The sequence below is a fragment of the Heterodontus francisci genome, chromosome 13 (assembly GCF_036365525.1).
Source record: "Heterodontus francisci isolate sHetFra1 chromosome 13, sHetFra1.hap1, whole genome shotgun sequence".
NCBI lineage: Eukaryota > Metazoa > Chordata > Chondrichthyes > Heterodontiformes > Heterodontidae > Heterodontus > Heterodontus francisci.
The window spans coordinates 78,028,918-78,046,985 of NC_090383.1; the positions used below are offsets into that span (position 1 = coordinate 78,028,918).

Sequence of the window (18,068 nt, forward strand, 5' to 3'; positions counted from 1 at the left end):
AAATAATGCATATTTTCCAAATTTTAATCTTTGTACTGATATAAATCTACATTTGCCCAATTTCTCTTGTGGCCTTTTTGAAATTGTGTTCGTCGGTTAGTTATCCTAAATTGGATTAAACCATGTCGTTAAGTATATCAGGAATCCTTACTCTTAAAAGTATGTAGCATTACTCTTTACTCAAATACACTGGGGCCCCGCTATAATGTGGTCTACGGGAACCCTATCTCGAGCTCATATTATAGGGAGACCACGTTATAACTATGTCATCTATCTTGATCGACACCCTTCTCAACTTCTCTTCATCTTTAAGACACGAAGCATTGAATCAGCGATCCTGTTCTTTTCAAAATGAATGCTTGTGTAACGCCTTCCTTGATCTGGTTGATGATTTGCAGCTTCTCTGAGATGTGTAAGATTTTCCTTTCTTGATTCAGTGTTGATTGTTGTATGGGTACAGATGTCCCTATCCTAAATTTGATCTGTATTTATACAGAGAAAACCGCATTCAATTATGATGGCTAAGCTCATTAATTAGTCAGAGACTGCCATCTCATTGGCTGGTTCTAAATGTAACTATGTATTTTATTACCAAAAATTTATTATGAAAATAACAATGAAAGGATATCAGATAATCCAGCAGTTAATAAAGAAGACAATTTTGTGAATATTAAATATTATATTTATTTAAATTCATATTTCCATATAGTGTGATCGGAAATTAAAACGTTTGACAAAGTTTCATTTAATTGAATTGCTTGTTGGGTGGTGATAAATATAATACAGCAGAAGTTTGTCATTTGTGGAACATTTATACTTCAACAATGTTCAACATATCGCGAAAAAGATTGGAAATACATTCTGAAAGGATAAATTTAAATGGAAAATTTTGGAGTCCATGACAGACTCAGATTATACCGAGTTTCGTGTGAGAGCAGACCGCATTAAAGCGGGGCCCCAGTGTACTCTGTATTTTCACAATACTAGACATTATGTTGCTCTAAATGAAATAGTTTACTGAAATGTTTCGGATGGAGTAAATTAGTTGCTATACTATAGCAGTATCTAATTTATAGTACTGATGAAAAACGTTTTTTTTTGAAGAACTGCAAACAAATGTTTTGGATCTGGAATTTCGACTTCAAGCTCAGGAGAAAGAAATCAAAAATCATATGAACAAGCTACATGAAATTCAATTCCAGTTTGAGAAAGCTAAAACAGATCTTTCAGAGAAAGAATGCAAGCTGAGTAAGTGCAGAGATGAATTGGCCAAGGTGACTGCACAGTGTGAACAAGCCAGTACTAAGGTACAGTAGGATGAATTAATTCACTCTCTTATGATACTAATTTTTCAGACTTAGATACTAATATATTCTGTGATTGTAATGTAGCTAATCGATTTAAATTTTATTCAGGCCGGAATTCAACCCCACCCCAATGAGCAGGATGGTGGGGGGGGGGGGGGGGGGGCGTAAAATGGAGTGGGAGGCTTCAGGAGGCTTTCCTGTCCTGCTCCCACCTCTGCCGCTCTTTTCGTGGGGTGAGGGGCGGCGAAGAACGGCCCGCCTGCCCGCCCCAGGCCAATCAAAGCCCTCAAGTGGCCACTTAAAGGCCACTTAAGGGCCTTTGCCCGCCTCCACATGGATTTTACGCCTGGCAAGCAGGTCTCCTAGAGCCGGGAAAATCCGCCTGGAAAAACCAGGCGGCTGAAGATTGTCCGGTGGGGGGGGGGGGGGGGGCACAGGGTGCCCAATGGAGGGCTGCCCCCACTACCCCAGCCACCCCCAGCAACCAACACACCCCCCTTCCCCCCAACCGACCACCCTTGCCTCGCCGGGGCCCGACCGATTACCGCCAGCGAGGCAATCAAAACTTACCTTTCCTCACCGCTCCCAGGCATCTTCTCTTGATGCTGGGCTGCAGTCCCAGCAGTGGCCACCGCTCCCAGTGATGCTGCTGGGACTAAGAGCTGCCGGCCTGCTGATTGGCCAGCTGCTCAATGAGGCGGGACGTCCTCCCTCAAGCGGGTGGAAGTCCCGCCTCGGAACAATTAAAGCCTGGGGACCCATAAAATATGGAACAGATGCCCAGGCAAGGAGAAAGAGGGTTCGCCACTGACTTTTCAGTCAGTGGCCAGCTCCCGTCTGCCCAACGTAAAGTCCCAGCCTCGATCTTTAAAAATCTGTCTGGTGTGCAGTTTTTGGAATAACTTTGTACAGTACTCTTTAATGTAACATACTTGCTTGCAACTCATGCATTCATCATCTTGCATTTATATTTTATCTTATGGGTTTGTTAGATTGAGTCTACTGCAAAAAGCAGGCCATTTGGCCCAACTGATCCATGCCAGCGTTTATGCTCACACGAGCCTCATCCCACCCCTCTTCATCTAATCCTATTAGCACATCCATCTATTCCTTTCTCCCTCACATGATTATCTAACTACCCCTCACATGAATTAATTATATTTCCCTCAAATACTCCTTGTGGTAATGCGTTCCATATTCTTGCCACTCTGGGTAAAGAAGTTTCTCCTGAATTCCCTTTGGATTTATTAGTGACTATCTTATACTCATGACCTCTGGTTTTATACTCCTTCACAAGTGGAAACATTTTCTCTGTGTCTACTCTATCAAACCCTTTCATTATCTTAATGACCACCCTAGTCTTTTTTCTTGAGAAAAGCACCCTAGTTGTTCAACCTTTCCTGATAAGTGTATCCTTCCCAGTTCTGGTATCATACTTATGAATCTTTCCTTTTTGCACTTTCTCCAGTACTTTTATGTTTTTATAATATGAAGGCCCGAACTGTGCACAGCATTCCAAGATTCGATACAAGTTTAATGTAACTTCTCTGCTTTTCAATTTTGTCCCCTAGAAGTGAACCCCAGTTCTTGGTTTGCTTTTTCTTGTGACATTACTGACCTGTGTTGCTACTTTTAGTGATTTATGGATGTGTACCCCGAAATCCCTTTTCTCCTCTACTCATTTAGACTGTTATTATCCAAGCATTGTCTGGCCTTTTTATTCTTCCGACCAAAATTCACCACCTCAAAAAACCTCTTTGAATTCCTTTTTGTCACCCTCTTTATTTTTTATGTACTTAGCTTATACCTTCTTCTTCCCTTTCAGTTTTACCAATGTGTCTTTATTTATCCATGTTGTTTCATTACTGGCTAGTTTCTTGTTTTTTAGTGGAATATATTTCTTCTGGTTAAAAATGCAAAATACTGTGTGTGCTAGAAATCTGAAATAAAAACAGAAAATGCTGGAAATATTCAGCAGATCAGGTAGCATCTGTGAAGAAACAGAGTTAACGTTTCAGTTCAGTAACCTTTTGTCGGAACTCCGGAAGGTCATCGACCTGAAATGTTAACTCTGTTTCTCTCTCCACAGATGCTGAATGAGTGTTTTTAGCGTTTACTATTTTTATTTCAGATATTTTCTGAACTCTGGATCACTGTTTTAAACATTTCCTACTGATCTATCTCTTTGTTTTTTTCCTGTTTGCCTTCCCTAGTTCCATACCCATTCCCTCAAAGTTAGCTTTCTTTTCCCCAATCTACTACTTTGGCCTTTGTCTTATTTATTGGGTTCATGCCAGCAACCACTTTTGTTTTCCTTGGACGAGATAGGGGTTGTGGGCAAGAAAGCATAGCTTGTTTAAGTATTTGGAAACTGAACATTAACTACATTTAGAGGATCCACCCTCTAATTAATGGTCTTAATTTTTGTTTCCCAATATCAACGAAAAGTTGTTTCCATTTTTAAAACTATGTTGGAAACTGGGTACCTCCTTTCACAATGGAAAACTTATTTATAGCAAGGTGCACTGCTACTTTGTGACCTCAAACTCAAGTTATTTCATTTATTTTATCATATTACACCGCTAATAAAGAAGAAGGCATAATTTTATCTACATGTTAATATTATATACATTAATTTGCTGCTTGGTTTTTAATCGATGTAGGTGCGGTTTATTTTATTTATATTTTATTTCATTTTAACCGCACTACCCTTTTCTGGATTTACATAGCACCTTTTAAAGAAGGCTTCATTTCCATATATTAATGTTGAGCTTGGATCCCCTTCATCTGATTCGTTCATTTAGTCTGTTACCTATTTAACCTTATAATATGTGGTAATCAAGCAATCCATGTTACTGTTAATCTACCAGAGATGCACATGGTTTATGGGATTCATGTGATTGCATAGGCTGGATTTCTTTCTTATGTAATGGCTACTGTAGGCTGAACTTTATCAGTGGCCATGGCGACACGCTGTGAAAATAGCGGCCTTCTGACACGGAAATATCGCTGCACAGGCTCTGCGATATTATGCGCAGGGGCTAATTTAAATGGAGGGGGCAGAACAACCGCCCCTGATGACATAGAGGCAACGGTCGCAGTGTCCCCGGCAATGGAATCCGGCGCCACTGCGCAGGCACAGACACCATTTTTAAAGGCCTTCAAGCCCTTCAGGTACTGTCAAATTTTTAAAGGCACCAGCTGCCATAAATTACAGATAAAATGTCACAAAAAACTTTGCATCCCCTTTCGAACCCCTCCCCCACCCCCCACTGAGTTATTAATTAATAAAATAACCCATCTCCCAGAAAAACTAATTCATAAAATTACTAACTTTCAGCCCCGGCACTCTGGTATCTTTGACCCTCAACCCCTTCCCACCATTCCCGCACCCAATAGAAATAGTTTTGCCTGCTCCCCCCCCGCCCCCTCCTGCCCTGATAATTTTATTCCTCCCCCCCCTCCCCACCAGTGTCTCGCCTCGGAGTTCCGAGGGCGCGCGCGTTGCGACAGGTTGGCAGTAAGATGATTCTCGACAGGGGCGAGAGTAACAGGGGAGTTGTTATGGGGGACTTTAACTTTCCAAATATTGACTGGAAATACTATAGTTCGAGTACTTTAGATGGGTCAGTTTTTGTCCAGTGTGTGCAGGAGGGTTTTCTGACACAGTATGTATACAGGCCAACCAGGGGCGACGCCACATTGGATTTGGTACTGGGTAATGAACCCGGCCAGGTGTTAGATTTAGATGTAGGTGAGCACTTTGGTGATAGTGATCACAATTCGGTTAGGTTTACCTTAGCGATGGGCAGGGACAGGTATATACCGCAGGGCAAGAATTATAACTGGGGGAAAGGAAATTATGATGCGATTAGGCAAGATTTAGGATGCGTAGGATGGGGAAGGAAACTGCAGGGGATGGGCACAATCGAAATGTGGAGCTTATTCAAGGAGCAGCTACTGCGTGTCCTTGATAAGTATGTACCTGTCAGGCAGGGAGGAAGTTGTCGAGCGAGGGAGCCGTGGTTTACTAAAGAAGTTGAAGCGCTTGTCAAAAGGAAGAAGAAGGCTTATGTTAGGATGAGACGTGAAGGCTCAGTTAGGGCGCTTGAGAGTTACAAGCTAGCCAGGAAGGATCTAAAGGGAGAGCTAAGAAGAGCAAGGAGAGGACACGAGAAGTCATTGGCGGATAGGATCAAGGAAAACCCTAAGGCTTTCTATAGGTATATCAGGAATAAAAGAATGACTAGAGTTAGATTAGGGCCAATCAAGGATAGTAGTGGGAAGATGTGTGTGGAATCAGAGGAGATAGGGGAAGTGTTAAATGAATATTTTTCGTCAGTATTTACAGTAGAGAAAGAAAATGTTGTCGAGGAGAATACTGAGATTCAGACTACTAGGCTAGATGGGATTGAGGTTCACAAGGAGGAGGTGTTAGCAATTTTGGAAAGTGTGAAAATAGATAAGTCCCCTGGGCCAGATGGGATTTATCCTAGGATTCTCTGGGAAGCCAGGGAGGAGATTGCAGAGCCTTTGTCCTTGATCTTTATGTCGTCATTGTCGACAGGAATAGTGCCGGAAGACTGGAGGATAGCAAATGTTGTCCCCTTGTTCATGAAAGGGAGTAGAGACAGCCCTGGTAATTATAGACCTGTGAGCCTTACTTCGGTTGTGGGTAAAATGTTGGAAAAGGTTATAAGAGATAGGATTTATAATCATCTTGAAAAGAATAAGTTCATTAGCGATAGTCAGCACGGTTTTGTCAAGGGTAGGTCGTGCCTCACAAACCTTATTGAGTTTTTCCAGAAGGTGACCAAACAGGTGGATGAGGGTAAAGCAGTGGATGTGGTGTATATGGATTTCAGTAAGGCGTTTGATAAGGTTCCCCATGGTAGGCTATTGCAGAAAATATGGAAGTATGGGGTTGAAGGTGATTTAGAGCTTTGGATCAGAAATTGGCTAGCTGAAAGAAGACAGAGGGTGGTGGTTGATGGCAAATGTTCATCCTGGAGTTTAGTTACTAGTGGTGTACCGCAAGGATCTGTTTTGGGGCCACTGCTGTTTGTCATTTTTATAAATGACCTGGAAGAGGGTGTAGAAGGGTGGGTTAGTAAATTTGCGGATGACACGAAGGTCGGTGGAGTTGTGGATAGTGCCGAAGGATGTTGTAGGGTACAGAGGGACATAGATAGGCTGCAGAGCTGGGCTGAGAGATGGCAAATGGAGTTTAATGTGGAAAAGTGTGAGGTGATTCACTTTGGAAGGAGTAACAGGAATGCAGAATACTGGGCTAATGGGAAGATTCTTGGTAGTGTAGATCTTTGTGTCCAGGTACATAAATCCCTGAAAGTTGCTACCCAGGTTAATAGGGCTGTTAAGAAGGCATATGGTGTGTTAGCTTTTATTAGTAGGGGGATCGAGTTTCGGAGCCACGAGGTCATGCTGCAGCTGTACAAAACGCTGGTGAGACCGCACCTGGAGTATTGCGTGCAGTTCTGGTCACCGCATTATAGGAAGGATGTGGAAGCTTTGGAAAGGGTGCAGAGGAGATTTACTAGGATGTTGCCTGGTATGGAGGGAAGGTCTTACGAGGAAAGGCTGAGGGACTTGAGGTTGTTTTCGTTGGAGAGAAGGAGGAGGAGAGGTGACTTAATAGAGACATATAAGATAATCAGAGGGTTAGATAGGGTGGATAGTGAGAGTCTTTTTCCTCGGATGGTGATGGCAAACACGAGGGGACATAGCTTTAAGTTGAGGGGTGATAGATATAGGACAGATGTTAGAGGTAGTTTCTTTACTCCGAGAGTAGTAGGGGCGTGGAACGCCCTGCCTGCAACAGTAGTAGACTCGCCAACTTTAAGGGCATTTAAGTGGTCATTGGATAGACATATGGATGAAAATGGAATAGTGTAGGTCAGATGGTTTCACAGGTTGGCGCAACATCGAGGGCCGAAGGGTCTGTACTGCGCTGTAATGTTCTAATTCTAATTCTAAAATCGGCATGGAAGGGCCGCCGTCAGCAGTGATACAACCGACCGCTCAAGACAAAACCCCCAATCAAAATATATGATTCTGATTGTGGTGGGAGAAACGCTCTGTTAATTCAGTCCCATCCCTCCACAGATTGCCTAACATATCACTTTAAACTTCCCAAATTAAAGAAAACCACAGCCGAATGGAACCATCTATGAACCCCCGAATGAGGCGAACCAATCCAGGTGTCTTTAAATCAACAAATTATTTATTAGAAAAGCTAAACTCTTAAACACTACTAAGATAAAACAAAGTTTAAAATAGAAAAATTAGTGTCCTTGCAGATTTATGCACCTGCCGAAGTGGAATCTTCCTATGTGGAACTGTCCAAGGTTGCTTGAAGTCCTCAGCCGTCCAATGGGGAGAAAATGATTCTTCAATAGTAGGACAGTCAGTAGTCTTGTTCCAGCTGAAGTGATGCTCTTCTCCTTTTCCAGCGATGAATTCAGCAATTACAGTTCAGTAGTTAAAGTAATTGCTTATTTTCCTTTAAGAAATTAATCTGGCTTGATTTATCAGAAGTCTGAGAGTATAATAAATAGGGTTTAAATAAACCTGGGGAGAACTCTCTTTCCTTCATTATATGCTGGCAGAACAGCTGTCTGTCAGTCTGCTTCAACTAAAAAAACGGTTCAAAAGTTAATTGCAACATTGTATATCTTGATCCTCAGTCTCTGAATGGCTATTACCAGGTAACCTAAATGCACTTTCACTCAGTCTCTGAAGTTTGCTGCCTTAAAGCAGTGCTGATCTTTTACAGCCTTAAAGGCACACCGCATACTTCACGAAAATAAAAGTATCATGACCGTAGGTAGATTAATTTGAATTTTATTAATGCTCATGTAAATATTTTAATGAAGGCCCTGCCGGCAAGTGGTTGGGGGGACGCACCGAGGCCTCACCACCGCTGATAATATCCGCTGGGGGCTTCTTGGTAGAAGTCTGGAACTCTGTTCTGTAAATGGCAATTGATCCTAGGTTAATTGTTAATTTTAAATCTGAAATTGGTAGATTTCTGTTAACCAAAAGTATTAAGTGATATGGGGAAAAGGTGGGTATATGGAGTTGGGTCACAGATCAGCTATGATCTCCTTGAATGGCAGAACAAGCTTGAAGGGCTAAATGACCTACCCCTGTTCCTGCATACTTATGTAACTCTTAGCAAGTGGTTCCATAATTAGTATTATCAGAACTCTGGAACAGCTTCTCTGCTTACTCTTGATTAAAAACAAGATGGAACTGTTAAATTTGGCAATTTTAAAGGGGGTGCAGGAACAGAGAGATTTGAAGGTGTATATACACAAATCTTTGATGGTGGCAGGACAAGTTGAGAAGGCTGTTAAGAGTATATGGGATCCTTTATTAATGGAAGAGTAGAGTACAAGAGAAAGGAAACGATGCTAAACCCTAATAAAAGAGTATTATTCAATTCTGGACACCGCATTTGAGGAAGGATATCAAGGCCTAGGAGAGGCTGCAGAAGTGATTTACTAGAATGGTGCCAGGGATGAAGGACTTCAGTTATGTGGAGAGGTTGTTCTCTTAAGAACATAGAAGGTTAAAAAGGACATTTGTTTGAGATGTTTAAAATTCTGAATGGTTTTGATAAAGTAATTAAGGAGAAACTGTTCCCAGGGGCAGAAGGGTCAGTTACCAGAGGACACAGATTTAAAGGTGATTGGCAAAAGTGCCAGAGGTAACATGAGGAAACATTTTTTTTACACAGTGAGTTGTTGTGATCTGGAATGCACTTCCTGAAAGGGTGATGGAAGCAGGTTTAATAGTAACTTTTAAAAGAGAATTGGATAAATACTTGAAGGGAAAAAATTTACAGGGCTAAGGCAAAGAGCAGAGGGATGGGATTAACTGGACAGCTCTACCAAAGAGCCTGCCCAGGCACAATGGACCGAATGGCCTCTTTCTGTGCTGTATTGTTCTGATTCTATAAGCACTGTAGCATTCAGAATTGGCAAGATAATTTTCAATAAAATTTGTATCCATGGACATACAATCTTGAATTATGAATAAAGGATTCATTTCACCAGAAAGGCAAAAACATTTTTGTGTCCTAATTTGATAGGACGTAAGCGGCATCTGTGAGTACAGTTGTGAAACCAACTTATCTATCTTTTAGATAACACATGTCCGATTTAAGAGGAAATCTTAACTGTGTATTTGATCCATCACACTCTATGAACTTAAGCATTTTTGAAGTGATTCTCTCTACACACAATAGTATTTGTGGCAGAATACATTCCGGAACAATATAAAACTCACATCTGTGTTTTTAACCCTGTTTTTTGTTAGTGTATGATGGTTGAACAAAAGCTCAAGCAAGTGTCTGATGAACTGAGCTGCCATAGGCAAAATGCTGATAGTACACGACGCAACATGGAGCAGAAGTTGAAAGACAAGGAAAAGGACTTCCAACAGGTGATAAAAATACAGTTACAGTATTGTTGCATTTGCCTAACTAGTAATCAGAGCCTGCTGAAGTAAAAATGCATATTATAGTTTGAAGAAGAAAATAGTTGATATTATGTTGGCAGTTTCCATGTATCATTATAACTGACATGTGAGACTTGGAATCCAGTCATGGGGATGAATTTCTTCAGGGCTTCTCCCCATCTACTATCATAACTACAGGATTGCTGCCAAAGTTAGGATGGCGGACTGAGAGGAAATTCATCCTTTAGCCAAGTGTGGTATCACTGGTAGGGGCAATAAAGAGAAAGAACTATCGGAGTTTGCCAATCCTATAATCTTGAATTGGGTTAAGTGCTGAAATGTAACGTCACCAAGCAGTTAAATTCTGCTTTTAGGTAAGTGTTTGAGAACTGTAGAGATGTTTTTCATGTTTCTGCACTCTTGGTATCCTAAAAAGATGAACATGTTGAGAAATAGGGGGGCAAAATTGGGGTCTATTAACACCCTTTTTTTGGGCCTCTTAAACTACCAAAATAATGCCTGCAACACACGTGCACACCCGCACACCATATTTGTAAAGGGATTTGTATACACGCAACTAACAACTGACAGCAACATACAGACCAGGCAGATCATGACATCCATCAGTGCTAATGCTGATTTGCCACCAGCGCTGTCATTTTGGAACTCCACAATGCAGCCTAAGCTCACATAGCTGAACACACATTCAGTGATGTGAAGGGATGCCCCCCCACTCACCCCCCCGTCACCCCCCAGCCCACCACAAAGGCTACATAAAGGGATCATCAACAACTTGATGGTTAGTTGCTGGATTATTTCTTCTGGCTGCTGCTGCAATTTCTATGCATTTTGGGTGCTTTTCCATACTTGTTTAAAGTATCAAATGTCTACAGAGAGTGGTCTGGTTGGTACTGAAGTACTTTTTTGGTGATTTAAAGGCTTGTGCACAGACCAGTTGCATCCAGGCATGGGTGGCCTACTAGGGCTTCCTCTGTCATTGAGTGTGGCTGGAAGAATGAGCAGTGGCCACAAAGAACAGGACAAGCTGCTAGAATAGGGAGGAGGAGGGGGAGAATCGTTCTCAGCAATTGCCCTTCCCATAATGGCCAGCACTGCCTTCTCTATGAAGGTTAAAACATGCAGGCCCTGTCTCTCCCTCTCCCATTGCCGTCTCCTGTTATGCGCCACTTTCTCCTGCAACAAAAAGGGAAGTGGGTCATTGAGTGTGGTGCAATATGTTTGGGTGATGTGGTCGTCATGGTTGAATAGTGAACAGCAACTTCTCAAGGGCAATTAGGGATGGCAATAAATGCTGGTCTTGCCAGCGACACCCACATCCCATGAATGAATAAAAAACATATATCTTTAGAGTTCAAATGATCAACATTACAAGAGTGATGGGACAGATTCAAAGTCACAATTCATTGAGTTTTCCATGTCAGCCATACTACTGTGAGGATAAATTAAACAGGTTACAAGCATATGGTCAAAAATTAGGCCTTACAACTGAATCTTACTGCACATCATTATCCTGCACATTTTCTAATTTTGCAAGAAGTCACAAAGGTTCACAAATGCAGTAACATACGATAGTAGTTGCAGAGCACAAATGCTTGACTGAGTTCTTCATAGTATCTTTCCATTCAGACATAGAGAGGACTTTAAGATACCGCAATGGACTAGGTGCAGGCACAAGTTGTTGTAGAATCACATGTTTGAACTTTATTTTGGTGGTGGGGATCCCAACGACAAGCCAGAAGTGGGTGGAGGTGGGGTGACCCTGCCTCGGTCCTTTATCAGAACCCCGGCCAAATGGCCTGCCATCAGGGATGCCGTCCAGGGATCCCATCTCCTTTAAGGTACAAGATCCCACCTCAGAGGCCTGGAAGCTCAGCAAATCCAGCGAGCGGGTGGGGTGGGAGGGGATGTTTGGTAGGGCGGGGTCTTGCCGCAGGGGTGGTCATCTGATGAAAGGCCACTGACCTGAAACGTTAACTTTGATTCTCTCTCCACAGATGCTGCCATACCTGCTGAGTATTTCCAGCATTTCTTGCTTTTATTTCAGATTTCCAGAATCTGCAGTATTTTCCTTTTATTTCAGTCTATCTAATACTTCCTCTTTATCAAATTTTTAACCCATCCAGTGTCTCAAATACCTCCTCTTTCACTATGACTTGGGCAGCATCTTCATCCTCTGTAAAGACAGATGCAAAGTGCATTTAGTCTGTGCCATGTCCCCTTGCATAAATCCCATTTTAGTTCCCTAATTGGTCCCACTCTTCCTTTTACCACCATTTTACTATTTATAAGCCTATAGAAGACTTCTGAATTCCCTTTTATGTTAGCTGCCAGTGTTTGCTTATACTCCCTCTTTGCTGCTCATTTCTTTTTCCACTTCCCCTCTGAACTTTCTATATTCAGCCTGGTTCTCAATTGTATTATCCACCCGACATTTGTCGTATGCACCCTTTTTCAGCTTCATTTTGCCCTTTATCGCTATCGTCATCCAGGAAACTCTGGATTTGTTTGCCCTACCTTTCCCTCTTGTGGGAATGTACCTTGACTGTGCCTGAACTATCTCCTCTTTAAAGGCAACCCATTACAATATTGCCTGCCAATCTTTCATTCCAGTTTACCTGGGCCAGATCTGTTCTCACCCCATTGGAGTTAGCCCTCCCCCAATTAATTATTTTTACTCTGGATTGCTCCTTGTCGTTTTCCATAGCTAACTTAAAACTTATGGTACTATGATTACTGTCCCCTAAATGTTCCCCTTCTGACACTTGATCCACTTGACTCACCTCATTCCCCAGAACCCGATCTAGCAATGCCTGCTTCCTCGTTGGACTGATCTAGAATATTCTCCTGAATACAGTCTAGAAACTCTTCCCCCTCTCTGCCCTTTACACTATTAATATCCTAGTCTATATTAGGGTAATTAAAGTTCTCCATTATAACTATATAATTCTCATGCCTCTCTGTAATTTCTTTGCAAATTTGTTCCTCGATAGCTTTCCCATTAGTTGGTGGCCTTTAGAACACATTCAGCAATGTAGTGATGCCTCTATTGTTTCTTGGCTCTCACCAAATAGGTACTGTCTTTGACACCTCCAGGACATCCTCTCTCTCTAGCATTATAATGTTCTCCTTGAGCAGTACTGCTACCCCTCCTCCTTTCCTTCCTTCCCTATCTTTCCCGAACACCTGGTATCGAGGAATATTTAGTACCCTGCCCTGCTCTTTTTTGAGACGGGTCTCCGTTATCACCATGACATCATATTTTCATGTGTAATTTTGATGTTTAACATTTGAATTCCAAAATGTTGCAATTTAGTGTGCAGTCTACTAGAATATTATTTTAAATGATGAAGTATGTGCATTTAATCTCTAAATATTATTTGTTTTGCAGGAGCTTTCTCATCAGCAACACTCCCTGCAGAGCCTGGATCAACAATTCAACCAAATGAAAAATAAATTGAACCAGGAGTTACAGCAAGCTAAAAATGATTACAATGTTCTGCAGTTGGAAATTGATAAAGTATGTATTTTTGTACTCAAATTGAAGTAACTAATGGGTGCAATTTGCAACATTGAACTATATGAATTAATCTATTTAATTACAAATTTAGACTCATTTGTCCAATTTATGAAGCACTAAGTTTACCCAATCTCTGAGTTCCCCTGTTACGCATTGAAGCCAATGTGAACTGATTCAGACAACAGGGAAATTCTTCATTTTGGTGCACAAGGTGCTCAGGTCTGGGGTTAAAGGTCCATTTGATTTCCATGCACATATGCTATCATTATTTTTAATTTAAGAGAACTAATCTTAGGAAATATTTTCATTTTACCTGTAGGCAATAAGAGATCAAAAGGTAAGTAACATTTGAAATTATATTTCTTGGTTCCAGGTATCCGCACACAAACAGAAACTGGAAAGAGAACTGGATGAAACCAGACAACAATTATGTTGTTCCAACCAAATGCTAAAGGAGAATCAGACAAAGGAAAACGATCTGAAGAAAAAGCTTGAAGTAAGATTTAGTAAAGAATTCAAACTGTATTTTAGAAGAATAGTCAGTGCTACTTTGCATTTTTTGTACTTTTTTAAGTTCTTTAAAAGTAATGTTTTGGTCTCTTTTTTTTCCTGGTTACGTGGTCATATCCTCATTTGTATATAGAGGCTAGACTGCAAAGAATGAAGAAGGCTAAATCACTGATATTTAATCCTACCTTCTATATCAACAATAACTTGCATTTAAATAGAGTCTTTAATGTAGAAAGCATCCTGGATACTTCACTGTGGCATGAGAAAAAAGATGCTGAGCCAAAGGACAGATTAGGAAGTTTGAGGAGGAGCTGTTCAGAGGTGAGTCTAAAAAGAGTCTTAAAGGATGACAGGAAGCTGGGGAAGTTTAGGAAGGGAATTCTACAGCAGTACCTAGGCAGCTGAAGGCATGGTTGAAGTGGTGGGGAGAAGAGAGAGAGGATGCACAAGAAGCTGCATTAAGACCAGGTTCTGTGTTTGGGGGGAGTTTTAGGGCTTGAGGAGGTTGAAAAGAAAGGAAGTGTGATTCCATATAAAGATGAAATTTTAAATTTGATCCATGGTGAGGGGAGACAGCCAGGGTAGATCATGGATGACAGGGATAATGGATGAGTGGGAAATAATGCAGAATAGGAAATGGATGGTAGAGTTTTGGATGAGCTGAAGCATATGAAAGGGGAAGGATGGGAACCTCATCAGGAGAGCATTGGCACAATCAAGGTGACAGAGGCATAATTGAGGGTTTGAGTGGCGAATGGATTGAAGCATGGTAGAGACTAGTGACCTTTGGTATTTTTTAAATTTCCTTTGAGGAAAACAGAAAACTCCTCAGTAAAGAACAGTGACAGATATTCGTGGTCATTTTTTAATGATTCATCCCTATTCATTCAGATTCACTTTGTATTATGAATTTGATATAGAAACCGCTTTTACTAACACAGTTTTCTTCTGACAGGATATTCATGAGGAAAGAAACTGTCATAGCAATCAGCTTCATAAGAATTCTACACAAATTCACCAACTGGAAGATGAACTAAAAAAGACCAAAGAGGATTTTAACCGTACTTGGAATTTTGGGGAAAAGATGAAAAGTAAAACTCTTTAATCAATAGTTATGTAGAATATACAAAGTTCAACAAAACTGTTTAACTTAAAATATTCCCCATTGAGTTGATTTTAAAAACAATTGCTTAAGAATCTGCCCTGTTGTAGGAGATATTTCAAATGCAGTGTTTGAGACTAACTGCATTGTGTCTCCACAAATGAGCTATGGGACTGATATTGTGCAGCTCTGTTTAAATGATGATCAGCATCTTTTCCTGAACTATTAAAATTAGAATTGTGTACTATGCAATTTTTTATACCAGTCTAAGTAATGGTGCCATGATGGAAATCCGAAGAAAGAAAGCACTAAGTCAACACAACTTAGGATGGAATTTTATGCCCCCCACAGGAGTGGGCTGGAGGCGGGTTGTGGGGGGGGGGGGGGGGGGGGATGGTCGGGGGCACGTAAAATTGAGTGGGAAGCAAGGGGTGCCATTCCTGTCACCTTCCCGCCCCTCTGTAATTTTACGAGCAGTGGCAGAGGTGGATATCAGCCCACCTGCCGCAGGCCAATTAAGACACAAGTGGCTAATTAATTGCCACTTAAAGGCCTCCTCTCACCGCCGCTGGAATATTACCAGAGGCGGGTGGGCGGTTCAGTAGCTCAGAAAGCCACTCAGTAAAACCTGGTGGCCTCCTTGCGGGCTGTGGGGGGGCCCTCCTGATCGAGCACCCTGTACCTGACGGAGGATCCCCCCCATCGCACAAGCTGCCCTCACTGGAGGACCTCCCCTCCCCCTCTTGAGCGACCACCCCATCCCCCCTACCCCCTCGCTGGGGCCTAGCTGATTGTCCCAGCGAGGCCCCACACACTTACCTGCATTCTGGGGTCTCCTCTATGTTGCTGGTCTGGGCTGGGTGCAGTCCCAGCAATGGCCACCGCTCCTGGTGGTGCTGCAGGGACTGAAGAGTTGTTGGTCAGCTGATTGGCCAGCAATTCTTGGAGGTGAGATTTCCTGCCTCAGAGGGGCAGAAGGCCCGCCTGAGGCTAATTAAGGGCCTGGGCCATGTTTGGCATGAATTCCAAGCTCGGTAGAGGTGGACTCGCCAACAATTTTTTTTGCTGATGGGCAGGTCCTCCGGCTCGACATAAAATTTTGGCCTTTGAGTTTCTAAAAACAGCAAGCTCTAAAATTCTTATTTTGAAATACGTTATTATCAGCTTGTAGTAGATGCCTGCGATTCATCATTGGTATCTTCTGCTGTGGGGGATGCCAAGTGTTGGCTAAGCACTCCTTATAAGGAGGGAGGAAAATTTGGAGGGTGAGTTAATCCGTTAGCTTGTACACCCCCTAGTGGCAGGCCCATGAGCAGCAATGGTGGATACCTTGGCTCTCCTGCCAATCCTTTATTATGGAGAGGAGAAACATAAATTGCTACTTTTTTCATTTAAAAAATATTTCTCCAACAAATTCTCTGGTTAGTAATAGGGCAATTAAGAAAAGCTGTAATTCTTAACTGTTTTACTAACTTTAGATTATAAACACAATAATGTAAGCCTTGTAAAAGTTAACTAATAATGCAAGACATAGGCCTAGATTTTGCTGTCCGTGGCAAAGCAATGGTGCTCACCACTGACTTCGAAGCAAGCTGCCCACAAAGATCTGGCGATCTCTGGCGTGGTTTTCCTCTTTCCCCGTGGTGGTTTAAATCTGGCATCAGATCAAGGGGATGCAGCAGCAGTGATGGCAGCAAGCAGGTAGGCAACCAATCAAATTGAAGTATTCACACACTGCAAATCAGAAAGTTAAAAACACTTAAATCCTTCACTTTTAATTTACATTTTCAGATAGCAAAATAGATGTATAATTGTATTAAGATAGAAGCTAAAATAAAGGTAAACAGACTTTATTAAAAATAGCAAAAAGTTTTTTAAAATATGCGGAATTTTTAATCATTGCAGAGAAATATGATAGTCCACAAATATAAAATGAGTTTTTCAGGGCCAGTAAGGGTGTTTAGCAGTAATTCTGAAGTTAGTACGCTCATTCAACAAGGTGTAACTTTTCCCAGGTTTTTTGCTTTGAGACGAACAGCATTAGAGTGGAAGTTCCCATTAATTCATATTTGTAAGGGAGATAGCAGGCTGTGGGAACTTCTACAGCACGCCTTAAAGAGGAGCATGGATTCATAGGCAGCAACTTCTGGATTTCCACATTATTCTGCATATGTCCGAACTCCCTAAGTTGCTGTCAGTTTCAGTGGGGTAATGACGGCGAATGTTGATAGTTTTGTTGTCATTATCACAGCAAAATCTGGGATGAGTTAGCTCTGTGATAGTTTTGATTTCTACTATTAGATTAATCTATATGGTGATTTAGGATTCTAGATCAGTTGGGCAGGATATTGTTCCATTGTCAACTTTAGAATAATACTTCAGAATAAGACATGCGTGGACAAAAGGAAAAATAGGTTTTCGATATAAAATACATGAATTAGCAAGACTTGTTTCTCTGAAAGGTTTTCTACTTCATAAAAAAAAGTTTTATTTAACTGTGATGTGGGTAAATTGACTTAGTGTAGTACAGCATGTATGAGAAAATTGCAAACCAGTTTAGAAAGAACATGACCGGAATTTTACATTGGGGTGGAGGCCCTGCCCACAGGCTTAAGAGGCAGGGGCAAGCCCACCTTCGCTGGGCCTGGGAGCCACGCAGAGACTTTATGTGGCCCAGGCACTTAAGGCCTTGAGTGGGACTTCCGCCCATCAAAGGCGGGAAGTCCTGCCTCCAGGAGCTGCCAGCCAATCAGTGGGCCGGCAGCACCTCAGTCTCAGTAGTACCAACAGGAGCAGTGACCACCGCTGGGACTGCATCCAGCTTCAGGAGGATCATGGATGCCATTGCCGAAAATGGTAAGTGGGATTTTGGGCCTCGCCAAGGACAGTTAGTGGGCCCTGGCGATGGGGGTGGGGAGCGATCAGGAGTGGGGGTAGATGCATAGATGCACCAGGAGCTGCTCAGGGGTCCCTCCGTGGGGCACAAGGTGCCCGAGCAGGAGGGCTCCCTCCTCAGGCCCAAAAGGAGGCCACCAGGTATTACTGGGAGGCCTCATGGCTGACAAAGTGCCCGTCCACTGCTGGTAATATACCAGTGTCAGTGGGAGGAGGCCCTTAAGTGGCAATTAAT

At 42.1% G+C, this 18,068-nt stretch overlaps 1 protein-coding gene across 7 annotated transcripts in view; it reads left to right on the forward strand.

Annotated features, from left to right (window-relative positions):
• Positions 1-18,068, forward strand: part of cenpf (centromere protein F) — a 76,350-nt gene that overhangs the window by 19,771 nt on the left and 38,511 nt on the right. For all 7 annotated transcript variants that reach the window (XM_068045036.1, XM_068045039.1, XM_068045041.1 and 4 more), the window contains exons 7-11: positions 1,105-1,307; positions 9,648-9,773; positions 13,198-13,326; positions 13,700-13,822; positions 14,792-14,927. In XM_068045036.1, the coding sequence (XP_067901137.1) occupies positions 1,105-1,307; positions 9,648-9,773; positions 13,198-13,326; positions 13,700-13,822; positions 14,792-14,927 (717 nt within the window). The remainder of the gene's footprint in view (positions 1-1,104; positions 1,308-9,647; positions 9,774-13,197; positions 13,327-13,699; positions 13,823-14,791; positions 14,928-18,068) is intronic.